The 12,108-nt window shown below is 59.9% G+C and overlaps 5 protein-coding genes across 5 annotated transcripts; 3 read left to right on the plus strand and 2 right to left on the minus strand.

Annotated features, from left to right (window-relative positions):
- Positions 1 to 13: 13 nt before the first annotated feature.
- On the minus strand, positions 14 to 1,668 carry PUNSTDRAFT_41912 (oxidoreductase; the record flags this gene model as incomplete). The annotated part of the gene is made up of 4 exons (XM_007379685.1): positions 14 to 186; positions 258 to 901; positions 991 to 1,199; positions 1,270 to 1,668. 4 exons carry the CDS (start codon positions 1,666 to 1,668, stop codon positions 14 to 16), a joined length of 1,425 nt encoding a protein of 474 aa, XP_007379747.1.
- Positions 1,669 to 4,196: 2,528 nt separating this feature from the next.
- Positions 4,197 to 5,792, plus strand: PUNSTDRAFT_33882 (uncharacterized protein; the record flags this gene model as incomplete). The annotated part of the gene is made up of 5 exons (XM_007379686.1): positions 4,197 to 4,308; positions 4,369 to 4,404; positions 4,455 to 5,094; positions 5,203 to 5,497; positions 5,604 to 5,792. Coding segments are annotated over 5 exons (1,272 nt in total), but the record flags the coding sequence as incomplete, so codon positions are not given.
- A 519-nt stretch (positions 5,793 to 6,311) lies between these two features.
- Positions 6,312 to 7,557, plus strand: PUNSTDRAFT_96876 (Coproporphyrinogen oxidase; the record flags this gene model as incomplete). Its single annotated transcript, XM_007379687.1, has 2 exons — positions 6,312 to 6,864; positions 6,907 to 7,557. Exons 1-2 carry the CDS (start codon positions 6,373 to 6,375, stop codon positions 7,555 to 7,557), a joined length of 1,143 nt encoding a protein of 380 aa, XP_007379749.1. The 5' UTR covers positions 6,312 to 6,372.
- Positions 7,558 to 7,734: 177 nt separating this feature from the next.
- On the minus strand, positions 7,735 to 8,875 carry PUNSTDRAFT_49486 (uncharacterized protein). The gene is made up of 3 exons (XM_007379688.1): positions 8,662 to 8,875; positions 8,525 to 8,589; positions 7,735 to 8,452 (listed from the first exon to the last, which is right to left on the minus strand). Exons 1-3 carry the CDS (start codon positions 8,815 to 8,817, stop codon positions 7,951 to 7,953), a joined length of 723 nt encoding a protein of 240 aa, XP_007379750.1. The 5' UTR covers positions 8,818 to 8,875; the 3' UTR covers positions 7,735 to 7,950.
- A 592-nt stretch (positions 8,876 to 9,467) lies between these two features.
- On the plus strand, positions 9,468 to 12,070 carry PUNSTDRAFT_130453 (uncharacterized protein; the record flags this gene model as incomplete). Its single annotated transcript, XM_007379689.1, has 1 exon — positions 9,468 to 12,070. A coding segment is annotated over one exon (2,603 nt), but the record flags the coding sequence as incomplete, so codon positions are not given.
- Between the last annotated feature and the right edge of the window lie 38 nt (positions 12,071 to 12,108).

Consider the following 12,108-nt stretch of genomic DNA (forward strand, 5'->3'; position numbering starts at 1 on the left):
TGTTACACGAGTCTCAGAAGCCATCGAGCTTCTCGACGATCTCCTCCCGTTTGTCGTAGATGTCGGCGATGGAGCTGTATCCGATGAGCCCGAGGGTGATCTCGGTATCGGCGAGGATGTTCCTTACGACCTGCTCGACGCCTGCCTGACCGGCGAGCATCAGGCCGTACATGAACGGGCGTCCGACTTGTACCACAAATCAGTCCTTTTCCCAAACACGGGCGAACGGCCCGAAAAAAAGAAACGAGAACACGCACGTAAGATGCCCTGCGCGCCGAGCGCGATCGCCTTGATCACGTCGCTCCCGGTGCGTATCCCCGAATCGAACAGCACCGTGAACCCGTTCTCCTTCGCCGCCCGGATCTTCTCCGAGCGGCATATGCGGTCGAGCGCGTACAGCGACGGCAGCGCGCCGTCGACCTGCCTCCCGCCGTGGTTCGACACCACGATCCCGTCGCACCCGACCTCGGCGGCCTTCTCCGCGTCGCGCACGCTCTGGATCCCCTTCAGCACGATCGGGCCCGCCCAGTGGTCCCTGACGAGCTTGAGCTCGTCCCAGCTCCGGAACCGGCCCGAGTTGGCCTCGCCGAGCCACTCTTTGCCGAGCTGCATCGCGCGGCGGGCGGCGGGGTCGCCGGCGAGCGCGGCGGAGGCGATGGCGGGTTGGTCGTACGGCCAGGAGGGCGTCTCGTGGACGGGCGGGAGGTCGTGCCGGGCCATGAAGACGGGGTCGGAGGTGCCGACCTGGATGCCGACGCCGTACATGAAGGGGATGAAGGACTTGTCGAGGTCGTGCGGGCGCCAGCCGAGGATCATGGTGTCGAGCGTGATGACGAGCGCGGAGTAGCCGGCGCGTTTGGCGCGGGAGAGGATCGAGAGCGTGATGTCGTCCGACTTGGGCCTGTCGGAAAGTTTTTTTATTTTTTTATTTTTTATCCCGAGGTAAGATGATCACGAGCTTTCGGTGAGAGGGCGAGGGGCGAGACTGACCAGTAGAGCTGGTACCACCTGTGTCCGGACCCGTTTGCCTCGGCGACGTTCTCGATCGAGCGCGTCGAGGCGCTGGACATGATGAACGGCACGCCGAGGGCCTGCGCGGCGCGGGCGGTCGCGAGCTCGCCGTCGGGGTGGACCATGCCCTGTACACCGATCGGGGCGATGAACAGCGGCGAGGGGTGCTTGACGCCGAAGATCGTGGTCTGCGTCAAGGCCGAGGATTAGCAAACGGAGGGAGAACCGGGCGAGAGAGGCAGAGGGACCTGGGCTGACCTCGATGTTGCGCACGGTCGCGTCCCGGAGCATGCGCGGCACGATGCGCCAGGTCTCGAACGCCTTCCGGTTCGCGCGCTCGGTCGAGGACGTGCCCGCCGAGCCGAACGTGTACATGTACGCCTCTGCACCCCGTGGTCCAGGGATCGTGAGCTCCCCCGCCTTGGGGCTTTCGACGACGGGGGTAAGAGGATCGTACGCACCGATCTGGTCCTTCATCTTCTCCCTCGCCATCTGCTCCATCTTGCCAAAGTCGAGGGTGGGCAGCGGCGCGGGCGGCTTCATGCCGGCGTAGATCTCGAGCATGTACGACGACCAGCGCTGCGGGTGCGCGCTCCCACCCGCGTCTTCGTGCTCGGTCGTCGGGTGCTTGGCCTTCTCCGTGCTGGTGGTCGACATCGGTCGCGCAAGGGATTCGCTGGGAGGTAGTAGGGGAGAGAGATAAGATGGAAACCGAACGGGTGCCGACCTGGCTTGTCTATGTCACAGGTCTCCGGCGAGAATAGAACGCGTGCCGTGTCGGTGGAGATGGCATGGCTGACTGTTGTGTGCGCGCACACGAGAACATCGATCCGGGCCAGAGGCAGCGGCGACGTCAGCTGGACAAGACAAGTGCGGCAATCGGTGTTTGCCGGCATAAGTAACGCCAGCCAGTCGTTGGGCTCTAAGTACCACGAAGGTCGACAAGTTCTGCGGGGTTATAGGTAAGTGATGTCGAATTGCCCTCGCTGGAGCTGAACCTCAAAGTGCCACATTGACAAGATCAGATTGCTTTTCACATGACAAGGACAGTAGGTAGTAGTAGCGTGTGCTTTATCAGAGTCTGACACGTTGTTTAGATGATTTCACAGCCGGCGTGCTTATTCTGCCTTGAGCCGCATCCGAACGCTGATGCATAGTAAGCGCCTGTCTCGACATGAATTGACGGCTAACCTGAAGGTGGGCCTAAGGCTTGGAGTCCCTATTGAGTGGTAGCAAAGCGCTACTTAGGCGGAGGTTTAGAGGCCTCTTCTGACGCCTCCACAGGCTTCGTCGGGTTTCCATGCAGCTCAAGCTGCGGCCGTCTTACACCCATGACGATATCAGAGTACTGAAATGGAGGATACGTAGGGAGGTGTATCAAAGAGTCGTTAAACGGGGGACACCGTTATTTGGGGTGTATTGGGAGCGAACTGCAGGGTCCGAGAGGTCCGTCCTTTGCAGTAGTACTGGTCTGGGGAACAAACAAGCCGCGGACGTTATATATGAGTAGAGACAGCGGGGTATCGATAGCAATTCTGCAGCTTTGACAGCCTCTGAAGGCAGTGGACGCTGTGCATTACGTCTTCTGGAGAGCTACTAAGACAGGGCCAGCGCAAACCCTGGTACATCACGCCATCACGTGTTGGCGCCACAATGGTCTCTCGACCAATCACAGCCCTCGGATGAGCGGGATTCCCAGAGAATGGGCAGCTTGATTAGGATATCGCCGCTCACCCAGCGCTCTCTTAGAATATGTAGGACCGTCATATCATCGAGTCATTGTCTAGCTATGATGTGACGGTAGTAGATATGTTGCAGCTTCTGTGCAACGCACCAAATACAACAATTCTTGACTTTTTCTCGACAAATGCGACACGTGATGTACCAGGGTTTGCGCTGGCCCTGTCTTATTGTACCGCAGCCGTGCCAGTGTACCATTTTGCTATTCGTGCCGAAGTCAATCACCTACTCTTTAAAGTTCAACACAGCCTTGGTCACATGCGACACAGGCTGTTCACACAGCCTTTCATATCAATGGCTTCATAGCCATCTGCACTGGTCGTATAGCGCAGACTGTACCGAGTATATACATGGTTTGTTGTACTGATACTAAACAGAATGATGTACGGTATGTTGCATGCTTCCGAAGTTAGCATTAGATGAGTCAAGACTAGGAATGGCTGGCATGCATCCTGAGGTGCATTGATATCTATTTAGTTGTCCTAGGTATACACGTCGAGTATACTATCGCGTTGCAAATCACACAAGGGAGGTGCAAGCGAAGGTGGATTGGCGGGAGACCGCCCTTTCCTCTAGTAGTGTTTGCCTCTAAAACAACCTTGCGTCCTACTAGCAGTCCCCACCAGTAAGCCAGGTCAGTCCCAGCCGCGTGCCACTGCATGCACTAGCACTGTCCAATATACTAAACCAAGAGCACCGTTACTCTCTAGAAACTCTCCGTAAGTTATTAGAAATCAATTACTTTCACTGCACAAATAATTGTGAGACTCCGAGGCTTACCGTTTGCCGTCGTAACTTGTGCAGCTGGTCGTGCCCTTTATGCTTGAACAACGAGATATGCACAATCGCAGTGGAGACATTGAGAGGGCTTGCGTAATGGTCGGACACCCCAACTCTAGAGTCGTACCCCACCTCAAAGTTTATTTGGAAGGCTGCTCAAGGGCTGCAGAGCGCCACGCATCGTTGACGACGTCCCGCATTCTCCGAAGGGCGTATCAATGATTCAGTCTCAGCCCGAAGTTGCCTTGCCGGCCATCGGCACGAGCATAATGGGGCTCCGTCACCCGAATCCCGTCGCTAGCCCACCTCCTAGATTTACTCAGCCGTGGATCGCGATATAGACATGCTTTCAAAGCAATCGCCGAAGCACTCAAAAGTCTCATGATGTCTGCCCCTTCTCCTCGCTACTTCGACGACTTGCTCCCGAGGTCGTGGGGTGACATACCGATAGCGGACACGACTCTGGGAACACGAAGACCCCGTGAAATTTCAACACTCCCTCCTCTCGTGTACAACAGACGAAAAACACGCCTCGTTGACGAGCTAGAGAGAACAAAATGGGATTCAGTATCCCATTCACGAGGAAACCGAGCGCAAACCCAAACAACGACGCAGAACCGAAAGGCGACGTCGAGGATGATGCCTCCAGCAAACCGAAGACGCATACTCGCGACCTGGGCTTCCTGCCCATACCTGCACGTTTGCAGTACGACCCGGCCAAGCCGCCGCACTTTGGTCTGCTCCTGAACGCCGTGTTCGGGTTTGCGAGCACGTTCAGTGAGTACTCAAATCGTCCAACTAAGTCTTCATGGCGGAAGGCTGATGCTGTCTCGTCAGTCGTCGCCAACCTGTACTACTGCCAACCCCTCCTCAGTGAGTTTCTTACAGCACCTCCGACCCCTCCCTACCAATCCACCCCACAGTCCAGATGTCCAAGTCCTTCGACGTCTCCTACACCTCCGTCTCCAAAATCCCGACGCTCGTCCAAGCCGGCTACGCCACCGGCCTCCTCCTCATCTCTCCCCTCGGCGACCTCGTCCGGCGGCGCCCACTAATCCTCCTCCTCGCCCTCCTCTCCGCCTCGCTCACGATCGGCCTCGCCCTCACCCGCTCCTTCGCCGCCTTCTCCGCGCTCTCCTACCTCGTCGGCGCCGTCACCGTCGTCCCCCAAGTCCTCATCCCCCTCGCCGCCGACCTCGCCCCTCCCCACCGCCGCGCCTCCGCCATCTCCGTCGTCCTCTCGGGCCTCCTCTTCGGCGTCCTCCTCGCCCGCGTCCTCGCGGGCGTCGTCGCCAACTTCGTCACCTGGCGCGTCGTGTACTACCTCGCCATCGGCGTCCAGTACGGCGTGTTCGCGATGCTGTACGCGGTGCTACCCGACTACCCCGCGAAGAACCCGGGCTTGACGTACGGCGGCATACTGTGGACGATGGCCAAGTACTGCGTGACCGAGCCGCTCCTCGTCCAAGCCGCGCTCGTCAACATCGCGAGCTCGGCGTGCTTCACCAACTTCTGGGTCACGCTCACCTTCCTCCTCGGCGGCCCACCGTACAACTACTCCACGTACGTCGTTGCACAACCCCCTCCCCCGCCCCCACTACCACCACCACCCCTTCTTTCCGTACCTTCATCGCGAGCCTTCCTGTAGCTGACCCTCCCTCTCGCCGCAAGGCTCGTCATCGGCCTGTTCGGGCTGATAGGCATGTTCGGCGTGGCGATGGGCCCCGTCGTCGGGCGGACGATCGACCGGCTCGTGCCGTGGTACGCGACGCTGTGCGCCACCTGCGCGCTCACGCTCTTCCAGGCGGTCCAGACCGGCGCGGGCGGGATCGACATCGCGGCGGTCGTGATCGCGTGTCTCGGGCTGGACGTGTTCCGGCAGATGCAGCAGATCTCGCTCACGACGAGGGTGTTCGGGTTGGACGAGAAGGCGAGGGCGCGGTTGAATGCCGTCATGATTCTCTCGGTGCGTTGAAAATTTTCCCCGGAGAGAGGTGATGAAGATGAAGATGAAGATGAGGGTGGCTGATTTTTATTTTTTGTTTGCTTTTTTCGGTTCTGGTGATGGACAGCTGTTTATCGGGCAGGTGATGGGTACGGCGACGGGCACGAAGGTGTTTGTGCAGCACGGGTGGCGCGCGTCGGCGGCGCTGTCGATGGGATGGATGGGCTGGCAGCTGGTCATCTTGCTGCTGAGGGGCCCACATGTCCCGCGCTATACGTGGTTTGGGTACGCGGGAGGGCTCGAGGCGCGGAAGAGCGTCGTGATGGAGCGAGAGCGGAGGTGGAAGGAAGAGGAGGAGGAAGGGAAGAGGAGGAGGGCGGAAGGGGATGAAATGGCGAGAGCAAGCGACGGGAATGCGAGCCGGGATGAGAAGGTGAAGGAGAAGGATGCGGGTGGGGTGACTCCGGACGACCGGACGGTCGCGGGCGCGGAGGGCGCGACGGTGTCCAAGCTGCAGGCTGAAAGCGCCGAGAAAATGGTATGAGATCCGCGGCACATTTCTCTCTCTCGCATCTCGTTCTACGTAGACGATGATTATTAGACCTGTACTCATATGCGTGTGCGTACGCGGCCCGAGAATAGACTAGACGCGAGGAAATACGGATGTCGCGCTGGGCTCGAGCCCGGCGGAGCGCTCCCAGGCCAGGCTCGCTGGGAGCGCGCCACGCCGCCCGTGGGCTTGACCGATCTCATACCACCGTCGGGACCGGAAGAGGCCGACGAGGGCGAGCGCAGTCAGTATATCATCATGATCGCCCGCGCTATCGCTTCCACCACCCGCGTATTCGTCTCTCTCCTACCACATCCCACATCGACCAAGACCACCGTCGCGCACGATGACGACGACGGAATGGAAGACGACGCCGTTCGCGCCCGACCCGTCCAAGCCGATCCGGGAGCAGTTCGAGGCCTACATCGTGCAGCTGCAAGAGCAGATCGTCGCCGCCTTCGAATCGCTCGACCCCGCCGCGCCCGCCTTCCGGCGCGACGCCTGGCTGCGGCCCACGGGCGGCTCCGGGCGCTCCTGCGTCTTCGCCGTCCCCGACGCGTCCTCGCCCGCCTTCGCCGCGCTCTCCCCCGCCGCCCGCGCGCACGCGCGGGACACCGTGCTCGAGAAGGCCGGCGTCAACGTCTCGATCGTGCACGGCCTGCTCCCGCCCGCCGCGATCAAGCAGATGCGCGCGGACCACGCGGGCATCCCGTACGACCCCGAGTCGGGCAAGAGCCTGCCGTACACCGCGCAGGGGCTCAGCCTCGTCGTGCACCCCCGCAACCCGCGCGCGCCGACGGTGCACATGAACTACCGCTACTTCGAGATCTGCGAGGCCGTCGCTCCTTCCGCCGCCGCCGCCGCCGCCGCCCAGCCGCAGACCCCCGAGGACGGCCGACCCCCTCCGCGCGGCGAACCCGTCGCGTGGTGGTTCGGCGGCGGCGCCGACCTCACCCCGTCCTACCTCTACCCGGACGACTGCGCCCACTTCCACTCCACCCTCAAGACCGCGTGCGACGCGCACAGCGCCGCCTTCTACCCGGCCTTCAAGCGCTGGTGCGACGAGTACTTCTTCATCCCGCACCGGGGCGAATCCCGCGGCGTCGGCGGCATCTTCTTCGACGACCTCTCCTCCGACGCGCACAAGCGGATCCCCTCCGACGATGACGACGACGACCACGCGATCGCGCGACCCCGCACCCCGGAGGCCCTCTTCGCCTTCGCGCGCAGCGCGGGCGACGCCTTCATACCCTCCTACCTCCCCATCCTCGCCCGCCGCGTAAACGAGCCCGCGACGGAGAAAGACAGGCGGTGGCAGCTCATCCGCCGCGGGCGCTACGTCGAGTTCAACCTCGTCTACGACCGCGGGACCAAGTTCGGGCTCAACATCCCCGGCGCGCGCGTCGAGAGCATCCTCATGAGCCTGCCCGAGGTCGCACGGTGGGAGTATATGAGCGATATGGGCGAGGAGGAGGGGAGCGAGGAGGCCGCGCTACTCGAGGTCGTGCGCAAGCCGGTCGAATGGGTGTAGAAATAAAACAGATCGTTCACACTCAAATGTTGTAACGAAGCCTTGAAACTGAAAAGCAATGTATGCTAGTATCCTCATGACCGGGTCGTAGCTTTGGTGCCCCTCGCCCACTTTTGTGATGAACACCCTTCCGAACACGGCGTAGTTTGAGATTGAGCCGCCGTCTATTGCGGGAAATATATAAGCTACTGAAACATGCGTCGACGGTATGGGTGTTGAAAAGAGCGACGGAGCTGACCGCGCTGTTCGTGGTGGCGGGTATTCGAATGAGACGCGGCGCAGCCTATAGTTGGAGTATGTATGGGTCCCAAAGGTCCGATGCACGAGACGTAAAAGAAGAAGAGATGGAGAGAGAAATAACGTCGTGTACGGAGAATGCAGAATGCGACTCGATCACAGGAGCACCGACGCCACCGCGGCACCGACGAGCGTCGCCGCGAGCCACGCGACCGTCCGAGGGTCGCGGCCCTCCGCACCGCTGCGCTTCGCCTTCCGCGAGGTCGTCGACGTCGTGGTCGTCGACGCCGACGAGGACACGTTCCGGAGCTTCTGCGGCGGGAGCATGTTGGGCGTGCTCGACACCTGGAACTGCGGCGCGACGGGCGTGCCGTCGAACTCGAACAGGTGCAGCTTGAAGCCGTCCGTCGGGTCCTCGAAGATGCGCCAGGACTGGAAGAGCTCGGTGTCGTTGTAGTCCTCGATGAAGTTGGACACGGCCGCGCAGGGGTCTTGGATCTGCTGGTAGCCGTCGCCGAAGGGGGTGAGGACGATCGAGCCGTTCTGGAGGAGGTCGTAGGTGCCGTGGAACCAGAGGACGACGCCGGTGATGCAGGTCGGCTCGGAGCCGTTCGAGTTGAAGCGGTAGCGCGCAACCTCGAAGAAGCCGTCGTCCGAGCTGCGAATGTGTGAACGATGGTCAGTCGGAGTTCAGGCGGAAGGATTGCCTGAGACGGCGATGGGGGCTTACAAGGAGTAGGAGACGCCGGTGGTGTTGGGGTAGGTGAAGGACGTGTTGGCCGGGTTGGCAAAGCCCTGAGATCGCCGCATCAGTCATGGTGGTTTTCCGGCGCAGTTTTCGGCCATGAGACCGGATGAGTAACTCACAGAGCCAGTGACGACCGCCCGACTGCCCGTAGTCCAGGTTCCGGTGATGGGCGATGCGTTGTGTGCCGCGTCGAATTGGATGATGTCCTGCCCGCGCGCGGCGGGGACGAAGGCCGTGCCGGCAAGCAGCGAGAAGAGCGAGGTGAGGAAGAGCATCGTTTGCTCCCGGTTGTATTAGATCGCTGGTTGGTGCGAGGTTTTAAAGGCGGGGGTGTAGGCGGAGGGTGTGCGTGAAAGCCGTGGAGGGCAGCGACGAGGACAGGAAGAGAGGCGTGGACGTCGAGAGCAGCGGCGAGCGTGGGTGCTTGGGCCCCCGGCGCACGCTGTTTGTTGTTGTCATGGCTAGCGGGTGTTACGTGCCGGTCCTGCCGGAAGCCGAGACCGAGAACTTCTTTCCTTTTCTAGCATCCGGCGCTGATGCGCCTTTTGACTGTTTGATCCTTTTGCTCCACTTCCATGTGCTCAAGGGCCCGCGACGAGGTATAAAAGACAAGCAGCCTCGTCGCGAGGACCTTTACCTTTTGGTTTCGTATCTTACCTCGAGTTGCTCAATCGAGACTTGAACTCTCTATCGTTGTGCCGCTCGAGAACCTTATCGTGTGAACGCACCTTAGCCGTATTCGGCTTTGCCCGCGTCACATATTTTTGAGAGTGTTTCGTGAGTAATCTGTTATCGCTCGTCGTCGCTAACCCTCTTCGTTAGGACACTACCCGGCTTGATCACCCGGGTACGCCTTTGCTGAGGACACAGTGACTGCGAGCACTCCTAGCTACGTGTCCTATTTCATTATCCCTACACGCTGAGTATGCCTGTGTCTAGGGATGAGCTCACGGGTCGCTGGACTCGCAATGACCGTAGGGTCGGCGGACTAGACAGAGTCCCTCGACCCGAGTCGGATATCAATATCAACGCGGGCGAGGTGGTTGCCTCTGACCCCGTTGACTCATCTCCGTTGGCGGGCGAGGCTGGAGCTACGCACCGCGGAGATGCCCCGATGGCCGGCGATCATGCAGGATCGAGCCTCGGGGCCGTTATACCTCAAGGTTTGCTGCCCGCCTACCTTGATGCTCCCGCGCATCGCGAAGGATCGCGGTCGGTGAGCACGACAGGGCTGGCGCTCAAGGACGAGCCACGCAGCCCATCTCCGTTTGTCATTGGTGGATTCGGTGGGGCGTCGAGCGACGACACTGGATCGTGGTCTAGAGTACCTCGTAGACGTCGGAGTGCGTCTCCTGTACTGTCCAAGCGTAGCGTGATAAGCAATAATAATAGCTTTGCGTCGCTGACTAGTTTACATGACACGTCTCTCGTTGACCAGGAGGATGGCGACGAAGTGGTAGGTTCTCCGGTCGTGCTCGAAGAGCCTCGTACACCAAAGAAGCCTAACAGCAAGCGGCTGGCCTCTGAGAACAGAACGATGAGTGACGCAGAGTTCGATGCGTTGCTAGAGACGCCTACCCCGGTGGATAAGGGTAAAACTGCCGATCGAAGGGGGGCGAGTAACGTTCAAAGCAAGGACACGCCTCCCTCTGGTAACCCCGGCAAGGACGCCACGACAGAGTTGAGGTACGCCGGCATCGGTGAAGAAGAACTTGACGTCGGAGCTCAGAGAGCGGCGCTGGCCTCATTACAATCGGCTGGAGCTGTCGGCACTGCTGCTGACCGCGACACATCGGTGACATCGTCACAAGAACCCTGGGAGGATCTGTTCGCACGCACACGAAAATCCGCTGAAGTATTTAAGAACGGATGTGAGCGAGAGGTCCGCGAGGCTAGACGGGAACGCGATACCGTGCGCCTTGCCCTGCTGGAGGCGGAACGGGCCAGGCTAGAAGCTGAACGAGCCCGGGTCGATGCCGAGAAACGGTTGACCGAGATGATGGATAAACTCGATAGACTGGTCACCACGGTTGATGCCCAGGCGGCTGAGGTTGCTGCATTAAAGCGCGACCGTGGTCCAGGCGTCGGTCATCGTGGAGAAGCCATACAAAGACGCGACCACCCACCTCATCGTGTGGGGTCACCGGAACCAGGGAGCCGCGCAGCGGGCGATCAGACTGGCATCCATAGCTTGAGTACCGCCCGTCCTGGCGTGATGGCCGGCAGCGCGTCCGCTACATCGAAACGAGGAGGGCGAACGTTGGTCGCGCCTCCATCGAGATTTATATCATCTGCCAGTTCGTTAGGACAGACACTGAAACGGAAACTCCGGCAGCTAGAAGATGCTATGCTTACCCTGGAGCAGTCGGGGTCTTCGGTAATTAAACCGAATATCAAGCCTGAGCCGCCGAAAACCTACGACGGTCGGAGCGATCTGGATGCGTTCCAAAGATACGTTGAGCAGAGCGTAGAGTACCTAATCGATGGCATGATTATGAGAGAAAGACATGTGTCGAAGATCGGCCACTTCCTTGAAAAAGATGCGCTGCAGTTCTTCAACCGAGTGGTGAAGAACCCTGAGGAATGGGCGGCGGAACGGTTCTTTGACGAGCTATTCAACTACTGTTTCCCCGATGGCTTCATGAATGCCATTAGGGCGCGATGGAACACCTGGATGCAGAAGGGATCATCAGTAAAGGTGTACGCGGCAACAATGGAAGGGTTTCGCGATGATCTTGGTGGGGAGATCTCTGATCGCCAGTTCGTTCATCGGTTCTGGCAAGGCCTAAACGATGAGATCAGTCAGGAACTGTATCGCGACCGTCTTCATCCCGATATCGATACGTACGAAGACGTACTTGAGAGCGCTTTGATCGCCGAACGGGTGATCAATAATAGCTTGCACCGTGGTGGTGCCGCTTTCGGGTCCCCTCGCTCCGGACTTGAGAAGACGGGTAATGGCAGGGGCCGACGGGGCGGCGGTAACGGTGGCCAATTCGGGCGGAATGATAACAATGGCAACCAGTCCGGGGTGTCGGCGGCGAAGTCGAACACGCAGGTCAAGGAAACCGGTCCTGGCGCGCAGCGGAATAGTGATCGTTCTCGACGACGGGATCGTAACCCGAAATCGGACTCACCATTGTCCGAGGCCCAGATGAAAGAGCACCTGGAAAATAACTTGTGCTTCAAGTGTCACAAAGCCGGGCATATGAGTCGAAACTGCCCTGAAGGACAGCAGGTCACCAGTAGCACGCGAGATAAGGCTCCAGGGTCGAAGACCAGCTATGCCGTTCGGTATGCCGACAATAGCGAGCCGGCCGATGATGACATCCAGGTAACTGATGGCGACGAACCCGAAGTGCTAGATGAGTTACTCTGTGGGTCAGTGCGGTTCCGATTGGAAGAGGGCGACCGGGAAGAGGGCGCTGGAGCCGACACGGCCTTTGTACAGGACGACGGGCTGGACCCTTTTGGGAACCCTCCGCCGTATGAGGAGCCTCGGACGGAGGTCTACGATGCACATGCCTGGTACCGGGGGTACCAACGGCGCTGGTATCGATGGACAA

Source organism: Punctularia strigosozonata (assembly GCF_000264995.1).
Source record: "Punctularia strigosozonata HHB-11173 SS5 unplaced genomic scaffold PUNSTscaffold_2, whole genome shotgun sequence".
Taxonomy (NCBI): Eukaryota; Fungi; Basidiomycota; class Agaricomycetes; order Corticiales; family Punctulariaceae; genus Punctularia; species Punctularia strigosozonata.